This window comes from Salmo salar, chromosome ssa14 (assembly GCF_905237065.1).
Source record: "Salmo salar chromosome ssa14, Ssal_v3.1, whole genome shotgun sequence".
Lineage (NCBI taxonomy): Eukaryota > Metazoa > Chordata > Actinopteri > Salmoniformes > Salmonidae > Salmo > Salmo salar.
In genome coordinates this window covers 59,372,648-59,399,821 of record NC_059455.1, presented here as the reverse complement: position 1 = coordinate 59,399,821, position 27,174 = coordinate 59,372,648, and the positions used below count along the sequence as shown (strand labels likewise).

Below are 27,174 nucleotides of genomic sequence, written 5' to 3'. Positions count from 1 at the left end.
CGCCCTGCACAATCAGCGAACCGACAGCATCGCCTAAGTCCATGTTCTCTCCCAGACCCATGAATATACATTTCAGCATAGCGTAAGGTAACTAGTCCATCCAGCATGTAAAATAATACAGGCCACACGCAAAGGAAATTCGTAGAATTTAGGCTAGACCAATTAAATAACTTTTATTTTAATGAATAGCCTACTAGCTATGTATTGTATAACGACAAACATTTAAATCCTGGGGGGGGGTGTTGTGATTTTTGGGCTCATATACAGTGAATTCAGAAAGTATTCAGACCCCTTGACTTTTTCCACTTTGTTACGTTACAGCCTTATCTAAAATGTATTAAATGTTTCCCCCCCTCAATCGACACACACTACCCCAAAATGACAAAGCAAAAATAGGGCTAGAAATTTTTGCACATACAAAAAATAAATAAATCATATTTACATAAGTATTTAGACCTTTTACTCAGTACTGTGAAGTCTATCCAGAGACGTTTGATCGGATTCAAGTCCGGGCTCTGGCTTGGCCAATGAAGGACATTGAGACTTGTCCCGAAGCCACTCCAGCGTTGTCTTGGCTGTGTGCTTAGGGTCGCTGTCCTGTTGGAAGGGGAACCTTCACCCCAGTCGGAGGTCCTGAGCGCTCTGGAGCAGGATCTATTTTTCTCTGCTCATCTTTACGTCGAACCTGACTAGTCTCCCAGTTCCTGCCTCTGAAAAACATCCACACAAGCATCTCAGCAGAGGAAGTCTGGACCTCTGTCAGAGTGACCGTCGGGTTCTTGGTCACTTCCCTGACCAAGGCCCTTCTCCCCCGAATGCTCAGTTTGGCCGGGCGGCCAGCTCTAGGAAGAGTCTTGGTTCCAAACGTCTATTTAAGAACGATGGATGCCACTGTTCTTGGGGACCGTCAATGCTGCAGAAATGTTTTGCTACCCTTCCCCAGATCTGTGCCGACACAATCCTGTCTCAGATCTCTACGGACAATTCCTTCGACCTCATTGCTTAGTGTTTGCTCTGGCATGCACAGTCAACTGTGGGGGGTCTGAATACTTTCCGAATTAACTGTATAGGCCCATGCATAAGCTCTAATATGCGTATGGGTGTTTTGAACTAAAATCACCTTAGAAAGCGCTGTCCATTTCATTGTTTGGCTTTGAAACCTCCACAACGACCATGTTTTCCCACTCAGTTTCAACCTGTTGAAATTGATCGATCACAGTGAGCTGAGTTTTAAAAGCATGATACTCTCTCGCATTTGCATTGCTGTCAGTGTTGCGGGACAATAGAGTGCTGAGTACAAGGACATTAGCGACCTAACGGTCATTAGCGAGTTGGGTACTGCCAACGCTTGTCCAGAGTACATAAAAAAAGGAGAATGCCGTGACCCATCGTTCAAGTACAATTTGACTGCGGTCATGACTCATGGACTGCTGGTATGGCTGTATTACGGTCACCGCAAAAGCCCTAGCCATGCATTCTCTATAGGTCGCTTCACTGTCATAGACAAAGAGTACGAGCTAATTTGCTTCCACTCTTACAGTATTCCCACAACTGGTGTGATTTCCGACAAGGACTTCATAGAACCAGTGTGTTCAGAAGATGTGATTTGTGACATTCCATTAGCGATCCAGGTTTGTGCACCATTAAGGCTGCCTGATAAAATTCAAAAGGCCCTTCATACCTCATAGCCTGTAAGTATTATCAGGACAGCTGAGGGAAGCATTTCGCCTTCTTTGCGTAATCATGTGGTGGGGGGGAGGGAGAAGGGAAAAAAACTAGAGATAAAAACAGAACTTATTGGAGCCAGGTAGCTGACACATGGCAAAAGTTTAGCAGCAGCAGAGTTCTCCCGGAGGTACCCGAACCTGGATCTTCCCTCACTTTGCATGTTGCTGGGCATTTGCATTATGTGTACCCAGCATGACACACCTGCTGTCTAAACCCTGGCACACTGAGCAGCAGCACTGTCCACTGCCTACAGATATAGACATGTTAGGACGTAGGTTAGGAAGTTCGGATCGCTTGTGCAGATTGACAATCCGTTGCTGCTAAACAGCAACACCTGCAACTGCTACTAGCCTATATTCCGAAGCTACAATATCTGCTGCTGCTAAAACAACTGACAATAGTACTGAGTGCAGGTATGTCAGGCTGTCTTAAATGCTTGGTGCTTCTCTCCCACCACCCTGGAGTAAGTACACAACAGGGAACAGAGTGAAACTTCAGGTGCCAACCTAGGTGGAGAAAGTGACGAGATGACACAGGGAACCATTTTAAAAGGTTTGCCGTAACAAGGCTGGTAAAAAATGTCACCCCATTAAGCATTTGATTACAGTACAGAGAGACAAGTCGGGAGCTGTGAGGAAGAGCAGGGTAGTATTTTATTCACAGCGCTTCAGTGCACAGTTTACAGGGCACCCCCCCCAAAAAAGGCGATAAATCTTATAGAATCGGCAGGTAGTAACTCACGGTGAAAGAGGTTGTGATTTCAACAGCAGATCCTGTTGGTAAACCGCATGATCATTGGCAGTCATGTAGAATCCCTCAAGTTAAAAGCTCACTGGTTGCTGCCGATGCATGACAGACCGGAGAGCGATGGGGGAGGCTTATGAAACGGTACGGTCCATGGTGCTCTCTCATCTAACCCCCAAACCACTAGAACACCAGAGTCTAGGCCTATATCTACAGTGCATTCGGAAAGTATTCAGACCTTCCCCTTTTCCACATTTCGTTACAGCCTTATTCTACAATGGATTAAATAAAATGAAGACAAGCAATGAGGTCGAAGGAATTGTCCGTAGAGCTCCAAGACAGGATTGCGTCGAGGCAGAGATCTGGGGAAGGGTACCATGAAGTGTCTACAGCATTGAAGGTCCCCAAGAACACAGTGGCCTCCATTATATTTAAACTGAAAAAGTTTGGAACCACCAAGACTCTTCCTAGAGCTGGCCGCTCATACAAACAGCCATCCAGGGAAAAGGGCCTTGGTCAGGGAGCTAACCAAGGACCCAATGGTCACCGACAGAGCACCAGAGTTCCTCTGTGGACATGGAGAACCTTCCAGAAGAACAACCATCTCTGTGGAACTCCACCAATTAGGCCTTCTTGGTAGAGTGGCCAGACAAAAGCCACTCACAGTAAAAGGCACAACACAGCCCGACTGGAGTTTGCCAAAAGTCACTGAAAGGACTCATGAGATACAAGATTATCTGGTCTGATGAAACCAAGATTGAACTCTTTGGTCTGAATGCCAAGCGTCACATCTGGAGGAAACCTGGCACCATCCCTACAGTGAAGCATGGTGGTGGCAGCATCATGCTGTGGGGATGTTTTTCAGCGGTAGGGATTGGGAGACAAGTCAGGATCGAGGGAAAGACGAACAAAGCAAAGTACAGAGAGATCCTTGATGGAAACCTGCTCCAGAGCGCTTAGGACCTCAGACTGCAATGAAGGTTCACCTTCCAACAGGACAATGACCCTAAGCGGCCCAGCCAGAGCACGGACTTGAACCCGATCAAACATCTCTGGAGAGACCTGAAAATAGCTGTGCAGCGACACTTCACATCCAACCTGACCAATTTTGAGAGGATCTGCAGACAAGAATGGGAGAAACTCCCCAAATACAGGTGTGCCAAGCTTGTAGTGTCATACCCAAGAAGACTTGAGGCTGTAATCACTGCCAAAGGTGCTTCAACAAAGTGCTAAGTAATGGGTCAGAATACTTACGTAAATCTAATATCTCCATTTTTTTTAAATACATTTGCTAAAGTGTCTAAAAACCCGTTTTTGCTTTATGGGGTATTGTGTGTAGATTGATGAGGGGGAAAAAACGATTTAATCCATTGTAGAATAAGGCTGTAATGTAACAAAATGTGTAAAAAGTCAAGGGGTCTGGATACTTTCCCAAAGCACTGTGTTCTTCCCACTGGTTTGTTTTCAAATTGGGATGATTTAAGCTTGATCACAGCAGGGAACATGTTATACTTACTGTGCCCCCCACGATCCTCCCCAAGGGGTACCATGACCTCTCGTCAAACCAGTTGAGGAACTCGTAAAACCCATTTGTGGTCAGGTGATGTGTTGATCTGTAGTTAAACCTGTGGGGAGAGAAGATGGCTTAAGTTGGTACAAGGCAAATAACATTGGGACACAAAGCAGGCAACTAATACAAGTATCACAGACATTTGTTGAATGTGCAAACAAATATTAATTTTGAAAGAAAAGCCTTATTTCCATATTCTACAAAAGGCAGCCAATGTCCCAGCCCACACAGCTAAGTGACAACAGAAAACAGGTATGCCTAGATCTACCTGTTAAGACATCCTTGAAGAGTCCACTGCTAGTGCAAGTTTGGACAATTACCAACTATCTGACACTACGGAGACATCCCCAACATCCAACCAGAACAGAGTTGGCTTGGTTTGCTCGACATCTCCGCTCTAAAACATCAAGTTTACATTTAATTCTCTAAAGATGGTGAAATGTCTGCTCGAAACCACATTTCGTGCATACCGATTAATACGCGGTTGCTTTGCTTCGATTCCATGCTAGGCCACGAGTTAGGATAACATCCGAAATCTTCATATGGCTCAGCGTGACAGTGCAAGGCAGTGGTTTTAGATTAAGTGAAAAACAAATGAACCGTTTATATGTAAGGGACAGTTGATGTAACCAGAGTGAAATACACTTCATGAGTCATTGTTGTGCAATCAATGTGATGCACCCGTGGCTCTGAAATAAGGACATCCATCGTTGTGATAGATCCCGCTTGTCTGCAGAAACAGCCCTGACACTGGTATGTCAGCAATCCCCAAGCACAATAAATAGCAGCATCATTCCCTAATACTTTGTCTCCATAGCAGATGATTCAGGAGGCGAGAGATTTGAGTGGAGGGGGGAGGTTGGGTGGCCGGCACACAGTCACTGAACTGTTGGGAGACATGAGCAGCTCACACACAAAATGGCTGGCGTGTGAAGAAGCTCATAAATCACTGCAAGGTGCTTTTTCCTTTTACACAACTCACATGAAGGACATGTATCTGCAGGTGAGGAAAGGAGCAGGCCAAAATCCTTTGATAAAGCACTTGGTGGCCTAACTCTAGGTTCCCATGCAACCTTTTTAACGCAAGTAAATAAATCGGACATAAATGTCATTACAGGCCTGATGGAAACAGAGCAATTGACAAAACAATACACTAGACAAGGTGGGATTTTGTTTTGGTAAAATGAATTATGCAGAAATTACAGTGGTAATGCTTTTAATGAGCAAATATTTATAATAACCATCATATCAAAGTAAACTTGGAGTCACAATGACGTGTAGTCCTCCCACTATGACTTGTCAGGAAAGCATGCAGTTTGTTAGGCTACAGATTAAATCAAATGAACTTTACAGGGTGGTGAAAGTGCAAGGTTATGAGCTTGATGCTCCTTTCCAATAAATATTGAGGGTCTTATTCTGGTGACATGATGTCCATAACAATCTCATGTAGGCTACACATGCGCTGTAGCCAACAGCACGCAGGTAGCGCTGTTGGCTAGACTGTACATGCCAACAGCAAAGTGGGCACACTCGCTACATAACGCAATAAACGTGAGAGAAAATGCGATTGAAACCCATTTAACTTAAATAATATTTCGGTACATGGAACTGTAACTGCAAAAGGTATTTTTGTGCACTACGTCATCACGTCAAGTCAAATTGATGGAAACATAGCTAGTGACGGTATTTTCTAGGTTTATGTTACTTTAAAAAAAAATTATCATTATCTCTGTTTGGACACATGGGAGATTTAACGTTTTGGCGCTTCTTAAAGGATTTCTGGTGTTGAGTTAAGAGGCTTTGAACAGTATGACAAAAGCCAGTGAGGAACAAAGAAGAAAAGGATGTAAACGAACACTTGCACTATTCATACTCGCAGGGCTGGTGCACTCCCTGTCGCAGTTTCGCTTTCAAGTAGAATATGACATGCCCTTGCTATGGCTCATTCATCACTCACTGACTGACAAGTTTAGTGAGGAGACCAAGCTACTGGTGCACACACACACACAATTCTATTGCAGTGAATGTAATGAGCATTGACAAGCTGGCTCATTTACAGTGAGGAACTAAGACTGCTTGAGCCACAGGGATAAACATTCCAATCACATTACTCTATAACCCGGACTCATGAGGTCTAAGACCCGACACGAGCAGCTCACACAAACATCCCAAAATGGCTGGCATGTGGAGGAGCTCAATCACTCCATGGTGCTTTTTCTTCTACACAATTCACCTGAAGGACTCATATCTGCAGATGGGGAAAGGTGGTGCCAAAATCCTTTGATAAAGTGCCTGGTGGCCAAATTATAGTCAATAACCAGGTTTCCATGCAACCTTTTTTGTGGCTCAAGCATTCAGATCACATTACTCTATAACCTGGAGTCAGCGTGAGGTCTGAGACCAGACATTTCACAAGTTTGTCCAGCTACAACAAAATCACAACACTGAGCATGAGCCAGCAAAACCAGTGTTTCTTTCTCCAACTTTGGCGCATGGAGACCAGAATGGGTCAAATGCAGCCAGGTATAAAGAGCAACCCAGCAGAGAGCCCTTATCGCCGCAAGTTATTCACTCATACCCCACTCAGGAAAGCCATTGTTTGTCAACTGTCAAAGCACAGAGGCGGAAATAAAGAGAACCACAGAAAGCACTTAAAATACTTCACACGCTGCCTCGCCATATTCACAAAAACACATTTTCCAATGATCTCATTGACAGCAGATCCGAGTGTTTAATTCCTGAGCTTGTCACTTTGATGAGGATAATGTGGCCGGCCAAACACATTAGCAATTTAATGCATAACTGCCTAGTCGGTCCCGGCTGACAGAACATCACTGCACCACAAACTAGTGAGCAGGTGAGCGTAAAAAAAAACACCCACCATTTAAATTCCTTCTGGCCTCAGGAAGAATGGAAATGAAAGAATTTGGCCAACGTGTCAACTCTGGAGCAAATTTCATTGCAAAATGAAAATTACTCACAGCATCTTGTGCATTTGAGGATGCCTTCAAGGGTCAAAACTAAATTTAGAGGATGCCCGTTACAAGTTACCCATTGTTACAAAGGCCCCATTCACTGCAAGAAAAAAAAAAAAAAAGATTCCTTTGTGATTTATGACCCGGTAATGCCCCGCACTTTGGTAACCACAATCAAATGCATCATTGGTTTTCCTGCCCTGCTCCTGGGTAAATGACCAAACTGACTTTTGTTCCAGGAGTGCACTTGCCACCTTGACTAGGCCTAACTGCCTGCTCAGCTCACACTATAGATAGACTACCTGTAAGCGTGAAAATTTAGGGAATTAACCACACAGTGGTACCAAATATTAAGCTGGGGCTACCTGAAACAACAGCTCAATGTTTAACACAGGCCTTTGGTGATGTTGTACAATTTGCACGCAGAAGCCATATTTATGCCACACAAAAGTCAAACAAACCAACACAGGTTGGGAGCAGACCTATCTAGTGGTGACAGTTTCAAAAAACTAGTAATATTCTGAGCTGCCACCTAAAGTAGCCAGGGTGCCTGGCCCACCATCATTTGAATAACCGGATTACAACTATGTACAGTTCAAGTCGGAAGTTTACATACAGCTTAGCCAAATACATTTAAACTCAGTTTATCACAATTCCTGACATATAATCCTAGTAAAAATTCCCTCTTAGGTCAGTTAGGATCATCACTATTTTAAGAATGTGAAATGTCAGAACAATAGTATAGAGAATGATTTCAGCTTTTATTTCTTTCATCACATTCCCAGTGGGTCAGAAGTTTACATACACTCAATATTTGGTAGCATTGCCTTTAAATTGTTTTACTTGGGTCAAACGTTTTGGTAGCCTTCCACAAGCTTCCCACAATAAGTTTGGGGAATTTTGGCCCATTCCTCCTGACCTGGTGTAATTGAGTCAGGTTTGTAGGCCTCCTTGCTCGCACACGCTTTCAGTTCTGCCCACACATTTTCTATGGGATTGAGGTCAGGGCTTTGTGATGGCCACACCAATACCTTGACTTTGTTGTCCTTAAGCCATTTTGCTACAACTTTGGAAGTATGCTTGTGGTCATTGTCCATTTGGAAGAGCCATTTGCGACCAAGCTTTAACTTTTGGGATAGGGGGCAGTATTTTGACATCCGGATGAAAAGCGTGCCCAAAGTCAACTGTCTGCTACTCAGGTCCAGAAGCTAGGATATGCATATAATTGGTAGATTTGGATAGAAACCTGTTAAAATTATGTCTGTGACTATAACAGAACTGAAATAGCAGGCGAAACCAAGGACAAACCATTAAAAAAATAAAAAAGTCAACAAAAACAAGTCATCTTACCACTGATTTCAATGGCTGGCACTTTTATAATAGGGCGAAATCGTCCCCGATTGCAGTTCCTAGGGCTTCCACTAGATGTCAGTCTTTAGAAAAAGCACGTTCTTTTTGTTTATCTCCGGTAAAGACAATAACGATTCTCCATCTTAAATTGTATCGTTTATTTGCCTATTAGGGTACCTAAGGTTTGATTATAAATGTTGATTGACTTGTTTGGATAAGTTTATTGGTAACGTTTGGGATTCATTTTGTATGCATTTTGAAGGAGGGAAACCGAGTGGATTATTGACTGAAGCACGCCAGCTAAACTCAGTTTTTATAGATATAAAGGACTTTATTGAACAAAAGGACCATTTGTAATGTGACTGGGACCTTTTGGAGTGCCAACAGAAGATCTTCAAAGGTAAGGCATATATTATATCGCTATTTCTGACTTACGTGTCGCAACTCCCTGGTTGAAAATTAATTTGTTATGCATGTGTGTGCTGGACACTGTCCTCAGATAATCGCATGGTTTGCTTTCGCCGTAAAGCTTTTTTGAAATCTGACATGGCGGCTGGATTAACAACAAGTTAAGCTTTATTTTGATGTATTGCACTTGTGATTTCATCAAAGTTAAATATTTATAGTAATTTAATTTGAATTTCACCGGATGTTGGCCAGATGGGACACAAGCGTGCCAATGATCCGCAAGAAGTTAACTTCCTAACTGATGTCTTGAGATGTTGCTTCAATATAGCCACAATTTTTCTTCCACATGATGCCAGCTATTTTGTGAAGTGCACCAGTCCCTCCTGCAGCAAAGCACCCCCACAACATGATGCTGCCAACCCATGTTTCACGGTTGGGATGGTGTTCTTTGGCTTGCAAGCCTCCCCCTTTTTCCTTTAAACATAACGATGGTCATTACAGCCAGTTCTATTTGTGTTTCATCAGACCAGAGGACATTTCTCCAAAAGGTACAATGTTTGTCCCCATGTGCAGTTGCAAACCGTAGTCTGGCTTTTTTTAATGGTGGTTTTGGAGCAGTGGCTTCTTCCTTGCTGAGTGGCTTTTCAGTGTATGTCGATATAGGACTCGTTTTACTGTGGATATAGATACTTTTGTACCCGTTTCCTCCAGCATCTTCACAAGGTCCTTTGCTGTTCTGGGATTGATTTGCACTTTTCGCACCAAAGTACATTCATCTCTAGGAGACAGAGCGCATCTCCTTCCTGAGCGGTATGACGGATGTGTGGTCCCATGGTGTTTATACTTGCGTACCCTTGTTTGTACAGATGAATGTGGTGCCTTCAGGCGTTTGGAAATAGCTCCCAAGGATGAACCAGACTTGGAGGTCAACATCTTTTTTTTCTGAGGTCTTGGCTGATTTCCCCATGTCAAGCAAAGAGGCACTGAGTTTGAAGGTAGGCCTTGAAATACATCCACATGTACACCTCCAATTGACTCAAATTATGTCAATTAGCCTATCATCAGAAGCTTCTAAAGCCATGACATCATTTTCTGGAATTTTCAAAGCTGTTTAAAGGCACAGTCAACTTAGTGTATGTAAACTTCTGACCCACTGGAATTGTGATACATTGACTGAAAAGTGAAAATCGGTCTGAGAACAGTCTGCCATACACCACGTGTATGGCATCGTGTGGGCAAGCGGTTTTCTGATGTCAACTATGTGAAAATAGCAGACCATGGTAGAGGTGGGGTTATGGTATAAGCTACGAACACCAAAATTGCATTTTACTGGATGGCAATTTGAACACCGAGGTAACCATGACGCGATCCTGAGGCCCATTGTCGTGCCATTCATCCGCCGCCATCATCTCATGTTTCAGCATGATAATGCAAGGCCCCATGTCGGAAGGATAACCCACTGAGCATGCTTTGGATCGACGTATACGACAGGGTGTTCCAGTTCCCGCCAATATCCAGAAACTTCGCAAAGCCATTGAAGAGGAGTGGGACAACATTCCACAGGCCACAATCAACAGCCTGATCAAATCTATGCAGAGGATATATCGCAACGCATGAGGCAAATGGTGGTCACATCAGGGTTTCTGATCCACGCATTTACCTATTTTTTAAATCTGTGACTAACAGATGCATATCTGTATTCCCAGTAATGTGAAATCCATAGATTAGGGCCTAATGAATTTGAATGATTTCCTTACATGAACTAACTCAGTAAAATCTTGGAAATTGTTGCGTTTATATTTTTGTTCAGTATAGATAATCTTAGCTACCTTGCCCACCGTAGCATTTTGATTCCTGGTTCATTGTCTTTATAAAATAATTCCCTCATTCAAAGTAAATTGGTTGTACTTGTAATGTTGCAGGGTGGCCAACCATCTCCCAGGAGAGCTACTGTATAATGCATACAACGACAAGTGCCTTGAACTTTCAGACAAGTAAAAAAAAAGGATAAGTGGCTCATATGATCAGTATGTGATGAATAGGGCTGTTGCAGTGTTTGTATTTCCAACACACTGGCAGTCATGAGTGCAGTACAATTGTGACTGTTGAGTCACGCAATCTGGTTTTATGCATTCTGGACATGCTTTGGTAGTACCCAACCTGTTATCGACCATCAGGTCCTAATGGGCTGGTACTCAGGGCTCTATTGTCCCTCTAACAGAGTATATTTGGAAAGCATTCATACCGCTTGACTTTACACATTTTTAGAATAAGGCTGTAATGTAACAGACTACATTGTTCCACCCCTCCTCTCATCTACACACAATACACCATAATGACAAAGCAAAAACTGGTTTTTAGAAATGTTTGCTAATTTATTAAATAAAACAGACAAATCACATTTACATCATTACTCACTCTTTTGAAGCACCTTTGGCAGGGATTACAGCCTTGAATCTTGGGTATGACGCTACAAGCGTGGCACACCTGTATTTGGGGAGTCAATCCAATTCTTCTCTGCAGATCCTCTCAAGCTCTGTCAGGTTGGATGGGGAGCTTCACTGCACAGCTATTTTCAGGTCTCTCCAGAGATGTTCAAATCGGGTTCAAGCCACCATGTTTCATCCTGGTTTCCTCCAGACGTGACACTTGGAATTCAGGCCAAAGAGTTCAATCTTGGTTTCATCAGACCAGAATTTTGTTTCATGGTCTGAGAGTCTTTAGGTGCCTTTTGGCAAACGCCAAGAGAGTGGTCATGTGACTAACTGAGGAGTTACTTACGCCTGGCCACTATCATAAAGGCCTGATTGGTGGAGTGCTGCAGAGATGGTTCTCCTATCTCAACAAAGGAACTCCGGAGCTCTGTCAGAGTGACCATCGGGTTCTTGGTCACCTCCCTGACCAAGGCTCGTCTGCCCCGATTGCCAGGTGGCTAGCTCTAGGAAGAGTCTAGGTGGTTCCAAACATCTTCCATTTAAGAACGATGAGGCCACTGTTCCTGGGGACCTTCAATAATACAGAAATGTTTTGATACCCTCCCCCAGATCTGTGCCTCGACACAATCCTGTCTCGGAGTTCTACGGACGATCCCTTCGACCTCATGGCTTGGTTTTTGCTCTGACATGCACTGTCAACTGTGGGACCTTATATAGACAGGTGTGTGCCTTTCCAAATAATGTCCAATCAATTAAACTTACCACAAGTGGACTCCAATCAAGTTGTAGAAACATCAAGGACGATAAATGGAAACAGGATGCACCTGAGCTCAATTTTGAGTCTCCTAGCAAAGGGTCTGAACACTTATGTAAATAAGGCATTTTTTTATTTTTTTTATACATTTGCAAATATTTCTAAAAACCTGTATTCGCTTTGCCATTATGGGGTATGTTGTGTAGATGGATAATAAAAAAAAAAATCTATTTGAGAAGGCTTTAACGTAACAAAATGTGTGGGGGGGGGGATTCTGAATACTTTCCGAATGCACTGTATGCAAATGCTTTCGAAAACCACGAACACTTATCAAAACAGTATTATGCTTTTAAAACTCACCTTAAATGTGATGATCAATTTGAAGAAAGTTCAACAGCAGGTTGAAACAGTAAAAAAAAAGTCCTTGTGGATGTTTCAAAGCCTAACAAAACGGACAGCGCTTTCTAAGGGGATGATTAATTCCACACCAAAAGCATATTAGAGCTTATGCACAGGCTTAGGAGCCCAGGCCCGAGAAAAAAAAAAGCTGTATTAAAATGATTGTGCTGTTATACAATGCATAGCCTACCAAATATTAGGCATGACAGAAAAAAACTGATTTAAGATATCTTTGTACATAATTGGTCTAGCCTATACTCTAAAATTAAATGCATTTGAGTAATCGCCTTTGAATGTGGACTATTATTATGCATATTGGATGGACTGGTTACCTTAGGCTAGGCTCCAAAATTTCTATCCACAAGTCTGGGAGAGAACATACCGCTCTAAGCGATGCTTTTAGTTCATTGATTGTGCAGGGCGACATACAGTCCATCCAAGCCTATCATTAGTGAATTTCTATTCGATTTTGAACTGCCTAGTAATAGGGAATTTTTTTAATTTTCATAATTGGGTGACTACCTTTGGCTTTACAGAATCCCACCACTGTGTTTTCATCTCCTCCTCTCTTCCCTTTATTCCTTTCTCGAGCACGCAGAGGGGATGTCAACATTTAGTGAAATATGTTTTGTTGCGAAAGCATATTACTATCGATGTTGTAGAACAAATTTGACTTGGTTTCCCAAATTAAGAACTGGGTAGCAGCATGAACAGGGTTGGAGAGCCGATGGCATACAGAGCTTGGGCAGAATATCACCCGTCGCACAGTGAGAGCGTGCTCCTCAAACAGTAGTTAATGCATGGAGTGAAATAAGTGTACTTCTATTCCTCTGCGGCTCATATTAACCACAGCTCCACTATAACACCTAGGTAGCCTACCTGGCATCATTGAAAAAACGGAGCAGTGGGGAAGAGCACGCCTTCCAACTGAATACAGATGTCATGACCCCCCCCTTTAAAATCTAGCATATAGGGCATATTTTAAATGAAATATTAAGCTCAACATAGCCATTTCATATGCGCCCTCGCTCAAGAATGGGAAACATATCCTTCCTATTTTATTCAGCCACAGTCAATTATATTCTTCTTACTGTAAAATCCGATATAAAATAGGCATATCCTGTCCGCTAAATGAACAATCCTACAGCCTATGGCATGGCGCATAGCCAGATAACATACAGTAGGCGAACCCATACTCTGTTCTTCTGCATAATGTTTTAGACTATTTTTTATTTATTTATGTAGATGTTCCAAAGGCGTCCATCTGTGGCTTGTATGCAGCTTGCATGCGTGGACTCCATGGAGGCCTGGAGATGTTAAACTTGTTTGTTAATTAACGGTCCAATTATTGTGAGACCACCACAGCCCTAGTGATGAATATCAAATGGAGCTAATGATTCAAACATTTCAGGGATTACAGAATGAGCAATAAAAATAAATCATAATTTGAGTGTAAACAGGTTATTTGCGGTTTCAGCAAGTAACTTGTATCTGATCATGTGAATGGCTTCTCACTTTGAGATGTTCCACAGATGCTGGTTTATCATTAAATATTAAAAGGAAAAAAATCCACCCAAAACCACTCAACCCTTTAATTTACAGGTGTTAAATAACACTAATATGTGAGAAAAAATATTTTTGTGAAAAAAAGTGTTTCATTGGTGTTATAATAAGGTTGGAAGCAACATGGAAAATCGTTGTGGAAATTTGTTGCAGCTCAAGTAGACTACAAAATCCACAATAGATTCTGGCTCTCTATGGACTGTCAGGCAAACACTTACAAGCAAGAATACCAGAGACAATATCAGCATGTAAAGCAGTGGAGGAAGGGGAGGACCATCCTCAGTGAATTTCATTTTTTTTAAAAGAGAACATTGAAAAAGTTCCTTTAGATAAAACTACACTAAATATATTCACGTCACCAAATAATTGATTAAAACACACTGTTTTGCAATGAAGGTCTACAGTAGCCTCAACAGCAATCTGTAGGGTAGCACCATGGTGTAGCCAGAGGACAGCTAGCTACCGTCCTCTTCTTGGTACATTGACTTCAATACAAAAACTAGGAGGCTCTTGGTTCTCACCGCCTTCTGTAATTATGACAACTTCCTCCAACCTATCAGAGCTCTTGCAGCATGAACTGACATGTTGTCCACCCAATCAAAGGATAAGAGAATGAATCTAGTACAGAAATCCTAAGCCACAGCTAGCTAGCACGTCTGTGAATAAAATGTGGTGAAAAATTTAAGGAGAAGCAAGAGAGACTCATTGTTTTCACTTAGCTAGCAAATGCAGCTGGCTACTTTAGTTACTCAAACAGAGGGATGCTATGTTAGCTAGCTGGATATGACTAGCCAACACAACAACGGAATTCTTCCAAGTCAAGGTAAGCTTTTGGTTTTATTGCCACCGGGGCCCACCGGTTACTGCATGAATGTAGAGGGTTTACTAAAGCATTAGTTCTATTATCTATGTTGACTTGGACGTTACTTTAACTAATATGGGGACAACGACGTAGGCTGTGTAGCGGTTATGACATGGTTTGGCTTGGAAACGTTTGAGTGTATAGAGGCGAGAAGGAATACAACGTGGCTATGAAAGTGAACTGTGTTTATGTGTGATCAGGGGTGTATTCATTGGGCCAGTTCTGTTGAAAAACATTTCTTAAAACGGAAGCAAACGAAACAGGGATTCAAAAAAAATTCCTGAATGTGTCCAATAGAGACTCGTTTGTAACTGTTGGACTAATGATTACACCCTAGATCAGCTAGCCTAAACCAATTGATGTTACATTGAACTGGGTGAATGGAATATGAATGAGTCATCCAACAATAGAAATAAGGCCATGCTCATGGGAAGAAAAATCGTCCTCCCTCAAAACGCCACTGACGTAAAGTAGCTAGTTAACTGTAAAAAACATACAACATACAAAACAACTGCACTGTCAATTTAGGCGTCTACAACCTCACCATGTTCAACCTGCTGATAGATGCGCCTCAGAGTGGAGTCTGACATGTTGAATGTTATTCTTGTTATTCACTAGGGTTAATGTTTTAAAACAGTTAAATTCAATTAAAAAAATAATTGTTTATAGAGTATTTGGCCACAAGAATAAAAGAATTCAATCATTTCAATGGTCTTGTTATCATTGCAATAGTAACATATTATAACCTTCATGTCAAAAACATGGGTAGTGTTCATAATGGTAAATAAGTATTTTGCAATGTTTTCCCAAAATTGACACAAATTTACATTCAAAAAACAAGTGAGACAGATTGTCACCTTTTTCACAGAAAACACATATCATCAATAGGCACAAATTTGGATATCATAGAATTACATGGATATATCTTATGTAACATTTTAAAGTGCACTTCCTTAACTTTGTTTGGTATACAATATTTGTAAGGCCTTAACCATGCATTTTTCCAGACAATGTCAGGAATAAGCATGTTCCAGAAAAATTTCTCGGTGTAAGTTGGTTTTGTGAATGAAGAACTTGTCTTATATATTTATTACAACAAGATTTCTCAGGTAAGCCCGCGCCTTCCAATCGGAGTTCTGGATAGCTTTGGTAATGATCAAAGTTTAAGATGAGTTTTCATTAGTGTAGTTGGACCTCTGGGAACCGCTTTGATCACAGAAATAAACTCTGAAAGGTATTGGAAACTTTCAATGTTATAAATTGTTCATATGTGAGAATATTACTCTTGTTGTCAAAAACATCAAGAACAAAGTCAATGCTATCTACTATCGTATAGCTTTGGAATCGTGGCATTACATACTTGAAGAAAATAGGCAAGTGGACAAATACACCGACTTTAAGGGATTGCGTGACAATTAGCTTAGCAAACGCGTGACGCAGCATGACAACGTGAACGCAATTGGTTGATCGTCTGCTGGGTGGGGCGTTATATGTTCCTTAATTTATTGAATTCCCATCTCCTTTCTATAATATCTCTGGCAACAGCACCATGCAATGCACGCTAGACTAAAGAGGCAGACAAATAGGGAAAATGTGGTAGACACCCCGCCCACCGAGTGGCGCAGCGTTCTAAGGCACTGCATCTCAGTGCTAGAGGCGTCACTACAGACCCTGGTTCGATCCCGGACTGCATCACAACCGGCCATGATCAGGAGTCCCATAGGGTGGCGCACAATTGGCCCAGCGTCTTCCGGGTTAGGGGGAAGGTTTGGCTTGTGTAGGTCATTGTAAAATAGGAATTTGTTCTTAACCCGACTTGCCTAGTTAAATAAAGTTCGAGGTAGGTATGTCGCAAAAATATGATCAATGGCTCATTCGAGAGAAGACATCCTCCCAAGTTATGACATCGGCCAGCATCGAAATCTGATATGTATGATATACAACTTTTAGATTGTGAAAAATGTCTTCCTATTAACTTCCAGTGTAGTGAGATTGACTATCACAGTGCTACGTCATACCGGACGGATTTCTGCCTGCTTGAACGCCAATAACTTAGAAACATGAAATAAATCAGGGAATCGATGGAACATCACTCAAGATGCACAAAACCAATATAACATTCAAAATAGGTGAACCTTCCCTTTAATACCATGAAAAACCTACCATCAATTTATCAACGAAACACATTAATTTCCTCACATTAAAGCCCAACTCAAATGTCACCATTTTTTACTTTTCAAAACAAGCCAGCTGGCTGAGTTGTTGGGAAACTAACAGATGGCTGCTGCTTCAGTTCCTAGTCGGGGCACACTGCCATCATGTCAATAAGCAAGTAACTTAACAGTCTATTCAAATCAATACATGACAAATGACAAGCTATGTAAAGCAGTCTGCTGAGCACAGACGTAACCATGACAGAAATAGACACGTTGAATGAAAGCTGTTTGAAAGCGGTTTGAAATGGCATTGAGAAATGTCTGCATCCCAACTGTCATGTTTCCCCAAATCTTTTGTGCTTGCAAATTGTCCTTTGAATGGAGCTCCCTCAATACCAGATTTTCAACTTTCTACCCAACAAAAAGGCAACAGAAAAGAGCTGTTCAACGTTTATTTGCTCGACACAGCTCCAGATTGACAGAATGAAGACAAAGAGCAAATAAAACAGTGTGCCTGTAAAAGGCTGCTAGGGCAATTTTAAAGTGGGGCACAGTCGGATAGACTTCCCTCGATACTTATTGCTGTAGCCTCAAGGCAAGTAAAGGAAGTAATGGACAGGAGCGTGGCGTAGTAGTTGACTGTTTCAAACCTTTCCTTGAAAAGACAAATTAGACACTAGATTACGCTTTACTTTCAATTCAGTGTTATTGCTATTTTGAAGGCACAATTATGCTAATACTAAACGCTTTAATGATCAAAGAAGGACTTTAACATATGCACAATTCTCAGAAATTTACTCAGGAGGCAGACTTCGAAAGCCAACGCCTGACATCCACCAGCTGTCTGACTTGAGTATGCCATCGAATCAGTGTGTTATCACTCCCTGCATGGTTTTACTCCTGTCTCTCAGCAGAAACAGAACGATGAGATCAGTCATGGACAACGCACGCAAGGAACAGTTGAGCAGCAGCCTGGCCCAATGAGACGGGGGGGGGTGTAGTAGAGTGCATGCTTACCATGTACAGGACCTCTAGAGGTCAGGCTGGTTCTAAAACAAAGAAACGCAAAGCCTTACAAAAGTTCAAAATATTGCTCAGCAAGTCTCCACACTGCATGACCAAACTTTAAACAAATGTGTACACAGCTTCTGACAAAGAAAACGGTGGTTGTTTAGCCTCGTGGTACAGGCATCAGCGGCTGGCAGTGGAGCGAGCGCAGCTGGTGAGCTCTATTAAAAACACTTTAAAAGAGGGTGTGAGGTGCAGAAGTCCATTTCACACTCGATAGATTGCGGTTTTTCAGAACAAAACGGAAATTGGGATATGAATAAAGCAGTTGCCAAGTGTGTTGTGGCCCTTCCTTTTATAGGGTGAAGGAAAGCAAAGTGAGCAGCCAGTCCCTCTTAATGACGCCAGCTCATCTAGACTCCTTACTTACACTCAAGGAAACCAGAAATCAGTCAGTGGACAAAAATAAAGTATTTCCACTTAGAGGTATTTATTACACATGCACAATATCAGGGAAGAAGCAGCCAGCAGCCTGCTCGGCGATAAAAGCTGCTTTACCATTCGTCAGTTGGGTTATTAAAATGTGACCTATGGGAAGGTTTATGCAGATTGAAAAACATTTAATTAATTGGAGGCAATGACCAATTCATTGTCAGATTGAATAATTCAGTTTAATAACAAACCTTTCTACTTAGATCCCTGCAGAAGAAAAGGGTTTAACCACAGGGTAAATAAGCAGCTTGCTTGCAGCTATTTTGAAATGCCCTCGCTCATTCATGTTATAACCTTTGTTGCGAAATCCTCAGTAAGACTGTTAAATCACATAATGGAGCCTCCTTGGCAAACCTCACCCTAGACTTCAAGGAGCCGTTTTGAAATGAGCATGAAACATGGGGGAGAGTGGGAAGAGGTTGTCTGAGACGCTAAGTCAAAGACTAAAAACAGTCTTTAAATAACATCCAGACACGAGTATGTGAGCGGCGCGAGGAGCGGAGCGTGCCCAATTTGACTGGAGCAAGTTTGCCAAAGGCTGGATGGTCGGCCTTCTCGCCCACTACAAATTTCGCTCTAGTGGCACTCACCTCACAAGCTCAGGGCATGCCAGGCCCAGCATGCATTTGTATTCTACTTGTGTGCAGCTATAGCCCATTGCTTTAGCTACTGCCATCAAGTATGCTGCTGTCATCAAGTATGCTAAATATTTTCATAAAGAAACTGATAAAAAACAGGTGAAATTAAAAAAATAAAAATTAAGCTGACTTACAAATATGAGGATGACCAAGAGCGCGGTGATGTAGTGCCCACTACTAAAAAAGCATGGTGCACTTACTACGCGCACATGCTAACAGAAAGGAATAAGATGGGTAGCTAGCTAAGTGTGTCATTGTAGCAAAGTATTTATAATTATTTTTTTTTTTTTAAATCAGATTTTATGTTGTTCATTTTTGTTCTATTATTTATACAATTGGCCATCATTGATTTTTTCGCCCCAATAGGCCTGGCATATTACCTCCGTCAAGGAGCTTTCCGTTTTGATAGGCTTATTTGACCTAAAATCCTTCATGCCTACTTACAGAAATAAAATAAACCCATCCTGCCCAGCCAGCCAAGAGTGGCCCAAAGGGTGTTCTGCATCTCTAGTGGCTCCGCAAGCGTGGAGAGGGTATTCTTTCGCTGCTGGCCTGCTCTCCAGGCACCGTCACAAGAGCCTGAAGACACTCTGGCCAAACTAGTGTTTCAAAAAATGAATTCAAAGACAGTGCAGACTGAGCCTACTAAGGCCTTTGTTTAATTTGTATTTCATTTTAAGTAAGTGCACAATTTATAGACGATTAAATACAACTAAATGTTGTTTAAATGCTGACCCTCAATGTCCCTGACAGCCTAGTGTGTTACACTCGCAAATCCATCTCTTTGTAGGCTATAGGCCTTGAAATAATATAACCTAAATAATTCATTTCCGTTCCTTCTTAGGCTCCCTATCTGGCTCTTTACTTAGTGTGTTTATATGCTGTTTAATAAGACATGTAGCCTATTTGAAATGATGAGTGCTAGATCAGTCACCTTTTCCTCTTTGTTAAAATACTTTCCATTCAAATCATAAGGTTTGGTTTCAATAATTGAAAACCAAATGGTAGGTTCAGGTACTCAAATTGATGGGCGTTGGTTAAATTGTGATTTTAATGAATGGCGCAAATATTTGGAGCTACAGTTTTTTTCCCCCCTGTGAGCGAGGACCGGTTTTTAGCGGAGCCACTCCATGAGCAGGATTTGCTTCCGCTCACATGCTCTGATCCAGACACACATATGCCAATGTCTCACTTCAACCTTTTGCATGCAGACCTGTTAGCACTATTTATTTATTAAACTATTTACATAATTATTCTGGTAAACGGTATTAGAAAATACCAACCATTACATGGACGCTATAATCATCCAGGCTTACCAACCTATAAACCATGAAAGTAGAGGCAGATATTGCAGAATTCTCTAGCAATTACAGTTCAAAGCAAACTGCTATACTCTTTTCTTAAGAGCAGGTTTCTTATCACAGTGGGGCTGCAGCACTAGACCAATCCCGTAGAGCTCACATGCTGACCACACCGCTCGCGTTGCGTGCACTGCAAAATACATTTACACATACATGTTATTCAATCATTGCACAAACAATGCTCCCGCGCACCAACAAGCGTCTGCGTTGCTAAGCGCTAAAATAGAAGTCAGTTCTATTTGTGACACTGAACGTGGTGCAAGTCCTGCCTCCCATCTCCTTATTGGTTTCTGGAAGTATAAACAGTTGAAGTCGGAAGTTTACATACACCTTAGCCAAATACATTTAAACTTAGTTTCACAAATCCTGACATTTAATCCTAGTAAAAATTCCCAATCTTAGGTGAGTTCAGATCACCACTATTTTAAGAATGTGAAATGTCAGAATAGTAGAGAGAATTATTTATTTCAGCTTTTATTTATTTCATGACATTCCCAGTGGGTCAGAAGTTTACATACACTCAATTAGTATTTGGTAGCATTGCCTTTAAATTGTTTAACTTGGGTCAAACGTTTCAGGTAGCCTTCCACAAGCTTCCCACAATAACTTGGTTTAATTTTGTCCCATTCCTCGTGACAGAGCAGGTGTAACAGTCAGGTATGTAGGCCTCCTTGATCGCACACACGTTTTCAGTTCTTCCCACACATTTTCTATAGGATTGAGGTCAGGGCTTTGTGATGGCCACTCCAATACCTTGACTTTGTTGTCCTTAAGCCATTTTGCCACAACTTTGGAAGTACGCTTGGGGTCATTGTCCATTTGGAAGACCCATTTGCGGCCAAGCCTTAACTTCCTGACTGATGTCTTGAGATGTTGCTTCAATATATCCATATAATTTTCTTTCCCCATGATGCCATCTATTTTGTGAAGTGCACCAGTCCCTCCTGCAGCAAAGCACCCCCACAACATGATGCTGCCACCCCCGTGCTTCACGGTTAGGATGGTGTTCTTCAGCTTTCAAGCCTCCCCCTTTCATCCTCCAAACATAACGATGGTCATTATGCCAAACAGTTCTATTTTTGTTTCATCAGACCAGAGGAAATTTCTCCAAAGAGTACAATCTTTGTCACCATGTGCAGTTGCAAACCGTCGTTGGGCTTTTTTATGGCGGTTTTGGAGCAGTGGCGTCTTCCTTGCCGAGCGGCCTTTCAGGTTATGTCGATATAGGACTCGTTTTACTGTGGATAGACACTTTTGTACCCATTTCCTCCAGCATCTTCACAAGTTCCTTTGCTGTTGTTCTGGGATTGATTTGCACTTTTGGCACCAAAGTACGTTCATCTCTAGGAGAGAACGCGTCTCCTTCCTGAGCGGTATGATATCTGCGTGTTCCCATGGTGTTTATACTTGCATACTATTGTTTGTACAGATGAAAGTGGTAACTTCAGGCGTTTGGAAATTACAGATGAGGTCTTGGCTGATTTCTTTTGATTTTCCCATGATGTCAAGCAAAGAGGCAGAGTTTGAAGGTAGGCCTCGAAATACATCCACAGGTACACCTCCAATTGACTCAAATGATGTCATGGCTTTAGAAGCTTCCGATAGGCTATTTGACATAATTTTCTGGAATTTCAGGCTGTTTAACTTCATTGGGATAGGGGGCGGTATTTTGACGTCCGGATGAAAAGGGTGCCCAAAGTGAACTGCCTGCTACTCAGGCCCAGAAGCTAGGATATGCATATAACTGGTAGATTTGGATAGAAAACTCTAAAAAAGTTTCTAAAACTTCAAATAATGTCTGTGAGTATAACAGAACTGAAATGGCAGGCAAAACCCCGAGGACAAACCATCCCAAAAAAGAAAAATGTCATCCTACCACTGATTTCAATGGCTGGCACTTTTATAATAGGGCAAAATCGTGCCCGATTGCAGTTCCAAGGGCTTCCACTAGATGTCAGTCTTTAGAGTTTCAGGCTGGTTTTTGGACAAATTTGCCAGAATTTGTCGTTTTTCTAGGTGGCTCCCATTTTGGCTGTAGTGTTTCCAAGCGCATGACAGAGCTTGTTCTTTGGTATTTTTCTCCGGTAAAGACAATAACGATTCTCCGTCTTAAATTTTATAGTTTATTTGCGTATTAGGGTACCTAAGGATTGATTATAAATGTTGATTGACTTGTTTGGATAAGTTTATTGGTAACATTTGGGATTCAATTTTGTATGCATTTTGAAGGAGGGAAACCGAGTGGATTATTGACTGAAGCGCGCCAGCTAAACTGAGTTTTATGGATATGAAGGACATTATCGAACAAAAAAGGACCATTTGTAATGTAACAGACCTTTTGGAGTGCCAACAGAAGAAGATCTTCAAAGGTAAGGCATTTTTTTATATCGCTAGTTCTGTCTTTTGTGTCGCAACTCCCTGGTTGAAAATGATTTGTTATGCATTTGTGTGCTGGGCGCTGTCCTCAGATAATCGCATGGTTTGCTTTCGCTGTAAAGCCTTTTAGAAATGTTGGCTCGATTAACAAGTGAAGCTTTATTTTGATGTATTGCACTTGTGATTTTATTAAATTTGAATTTGGTGCTCTGCAATTTCACTGGAAATTGTCGAAATGGGACGGTAGCGTCCCACTAATCCGCAAGAAGTTAAAGGCACAGTCAACTTAGTGTATGTAAACTTCTGACCCACTGGAATTGTGATACAGTGAATAAGTGAAATAATCTGTCAAAACAATTGTTGGAAAAATGACGTGTCATTCACAAAGTAGAACCGACTTGCCAAAGCTATAGTTTAACAAGAAATTTGTGGAGTGGTTTAAAAATGAGTTTTATTGACTCCAACCTAAGCGCATGAAAACTTCCAACTTCAACTGTACCCACGTGCCATCTCCTCATTGGTTATACCCACGTAGGTGATTGAAAGATGAACTGAGGTCTGTCGGTTGTGGTAACACACCTTATTATTAGAAAGTTAGATGCCTATAAAGTCCAATGAAGAAAAAGCCTGGAAGGAGGAGAGATGACTAGAGACGAGTAGAGGACCTTTTGCATTTCAGGTAAACTAACAACTCAACGTTTATATCCCAGGACAAATTAGCTAGCAACAGCAAGCTAGCTAGCCTGCCATAAATGCTTTTCGACCGGTCCCCAAATTAATATAATTGGTTCAGAGTTTTTGATATTCCAACCTACGTGTCGTGATCGCATTTGGTGTGGTGGGAAAAAAATCTATTTGCGCGAGCCTCTGATTTGGGCATGGTGTTAGCCTCCATCTCCCCATCTAAGCAGACATGACATTTGAACAAAACCAGAGGTGATTAAAATGGCGATACCTCCCCGTGGATTGTAAACAATCAAATAGAAAACACCTACAGCACTATGCTGACGGAGCCAGTGAACAAACCCAACAAACCAGTAGGACAATTTCCAGTTTGGCACAGGAACCAACCCCATTACAAAATAGGTCTCCTGCCAGTCAAATCTTCAGACTTCAGCTGCTTCTTTTAAGGAGTACACCAGAGGCATTCTTCGTCTCCCAGAAGAGGGCGTGTTAGACTTGAGGGGGCAGAAAGGAAACAAATAGTGGTTATGGGTGTTTGTGGGATAAATCTGTGTGGGAACATGGCTTTACAGCAGCAGCACTGCAGGAAAACGCACCACACTTGGCCAGTGAAATGGAGCTGGGTTTTAAAACTATGTCCAATGACTCCAAAAGCCTTTTTACACATCAGAACCTGCCAGATACTATATAAATCCTAAAACAAATTGAGCCCATAATACCCAACCTAAAATTGAGACGCCTTAAGAAATTCGGGATTGACGCTCATCAGCAAACAGTGAAGTGCACATATTGTAGGGAAACGTCAAAGTCAACAAATTTGATATTTATGGAGTTGACACACTGATAATGATAAAAAGCTGAATGAGGCCTCGCCGTCTTATAGTTTTGTATGACTAAATGTTCATCCCTACCACTCCCCCTTCTTTCTTTAGCATACAGCTCCACGGGTGGTCAAATTAATCTTGATGAAAGGATCATTAACATTACGCTGAAGGACAGGGTAATACCTGCCGTGACATCCTCAAAGGCTGTTGTTGAAGCAACACTTGTAAGCTATGTCAGTGTATGACCAAGTGTTAGACAGGGGTGCTGTTTGCCCTCGATAATTGGACTACACAACAAAACCAAAATCATAAGAGCGAGCCTGTTTTGTGGCGATAAAAGAAAATAACTTGAACTGTTCCCAAAAGCATGTATCCGTTGAATTGCAGTAGTTCGAGTCACAGCAAGTGCATAAAAAGAGATGGCGATTTGATATATACCCAAGGAATCCAGAGGGAAGAAAACTGGGCTCCTCTATCAAAACCCACTGTTTCTATTACTTATTTGGCATGGCATTGAGGACAGCAATGGGGGAAAAAAAGTCAAAACAAATTTGTTGGTCACATGCATGTTTAGCAGATGTTATTGCGGGTGTAGTGAAATGCTTATGCTTCTAGCTCCGACAGTGCAGTAATATCTAACAGTGACTAAGATACAGTAGAATAGTATAGAGTACAGTTTATACATATGAGATGAGTAATGCAAGATACGGAGACAGTGCTTCATTTCCTTAAAGTGTCCAGTAATTCCTAATTTATGTCTATAGGTAGCAGCCTCTGACGTGCTGGAGATGGCTGTTTAACAGTCATTGGTGTAGTATAGAATACGGTATATACATACGAGACTGGTGACGCAATATTTTACACACAATTAAAGTGACTAAGATACCGTAGAATAGTGTGGAGTGCAGTTTATACATATGAGATGAGTAATGCTAGAAATGGAAACATTAAAGTGGCCAATGATCTATTTCTAAAAAGAGGCCAGTGATTCCTAATCTATGTCCATAGGCAGCCAGCTCTGATCTGCTAGTGACGGCTGTTTAGCAGTCTGATGGCTGTGTCAAAACTATTTGGTCCTTTAAAAACCTGCTGTATGTAAATCGTGTACTTGGAAAACAAATATATCTGACTTTGGATAATGTAATGTTTGTTTTCCGACATTAGGGCTGTTTTCCTAAAGACAAATCCGCTTATTGTTTTACTTCCTTGCCGCGATACTAACGAGCGCCGCAATACTGGTATCGTCCCGATCGTAAAGTGAATGCTCAGATGTGGAATTACCTTCTGACAAAGAGCATCAATGCGAGATATCAACAAACAGTAAGGTGTCGTGTCTTTGGCGTCATTAAAACTGAAGACTTATTTATCAAATAACTATTATTACGCGATTAAACATGTACCTGTAATTTACTAGGAAGTCGGGGCACCAAGGAAAATATTCAGATTAAAGTTATAATTTTCCTAATATAACTTTCAGATATTTTAATATCTGATCAATTCGTCTTCGAATTAATGAATGATTATTTACCTCACACCAAACGTCGTAAATTGTTGGTTATCTGCACGAACCCAGTCTTCACTATGAGTCATCCATACATCAATTGTCTTAATTCCTTTATTTACTAACTAAGTAATTCACAGAAATGCATAAAAGTAGATATGGTTACAAAGAATTGATAGGGGAATGTGCCCTAGTGGGCTAAACCGGCATGGCGGCTTGTTAGACAGAGGGACTGAGAAGGGCGCGAAAGATAAGACACTACAAGTTGATCATTATAACAATTGAAATGCTAATCCTTTGCACATAAACGCTCACTCATTCGGGAATAATTGCAATCAATCAATATATATGCTCAGTGTGTCGTCTGGATCGCTGTTGAAAAGTTTGTCTGCCCTCTCTCTCTGTCGTGGTTAGATAGGCTAGTTCAGAGGCTAGTTCAGAGTGACATTCATTCAGAGTGACATTCATTCAGAGTGACATTCATTCAGAGTGACATTCATTCAGAGTGACATTCATTCATGTCTTTAAAGAATAGATGTTTCGGCGGTTGTCGGTCTTCGCATTCAATGATACCGAATTCCTAGCTGCAGACTAGTAATTCATATCAAAGACTTGTTCTTATTCTGTCGGTATCGATAGTCTAAGAGTTTAACCACGTAGGATGGTTAAAAGATTCAGCAATCTACTTAAACCTTATTCCCTCTGTGATAGAGGTACTGGTCTGGTCTCAAACCTTGGCCCTCTCGTTATCGAGGTAAGCTGGTCTGGTGATAGAAAACCCAGGTGGGGGTTTTATTCGGAACATACAAAAAGGGCTGTCTCATGAGGCCGGGTCCTATCTGTGCCCCTGGAGGCGTGCCAATTACTTAGTGAAACTTTAAACATAAATACAATTCTCACATTATCATTACATAGCATCACATCATTTCACAAATCGTTTCATCTTTACTCATTCATTTTGTACAACCATTAGATGTAAGCCTCATAACGGAGACTCTTGTATAAACATGGTTATGGTAATGTGTCTATTGTCTCTCATGAGTTTCACAAAATTGTACCAAACGGACCAGATCGTAGCTGGATTTTTCACACCTTCTCCAGAACCTGAATATTGTTCGGACCTCAAGTTCTGTGAGGAAGAAATTCCTCTGTTCTCTCTATGAAAACTCACTCTCTATACTGTCTGGCCATGAGGCAGGATTCTCCTCCAGGAATTTACGACCCGAGGTCACAGCAGCCTGGGTGTAGGAGGGAGAGGGGGAGGGTTGTGCTCACTGTACCCAAAGAGGGCAACGTCTACCATTCCAGTGTTTAATTGCTATATTGTAATTACTTCGCCACCATGG

General features: G+C 41.6%; 1 protein-coding gene across 1 annotated transcript in view; it reads right to left on the bottom strand.

Annotated features, from left to right (window-relative positions):
* The window catches only part of LOC106570075 (dolichyl-diphosphooligosaccharide--protein glycosyltransferase subunit STT3B), an 88,602-nt gene that overhangs the window by 40,383 nt on the left and 21,045 nt on the right, over positions 1–27,174 (bottom strand). Inside the window, exon 2 of the mRNA XM_014142037.2 lies at positions 3,989–4,097. Within this exon, the coding sequence (XP_013997512.1) occupies positions 3,989–4,097 (109 nt within the window). The remainder of the gene's footprint in view (positions 1–3,988; positions 4,098–27,174) is intronic.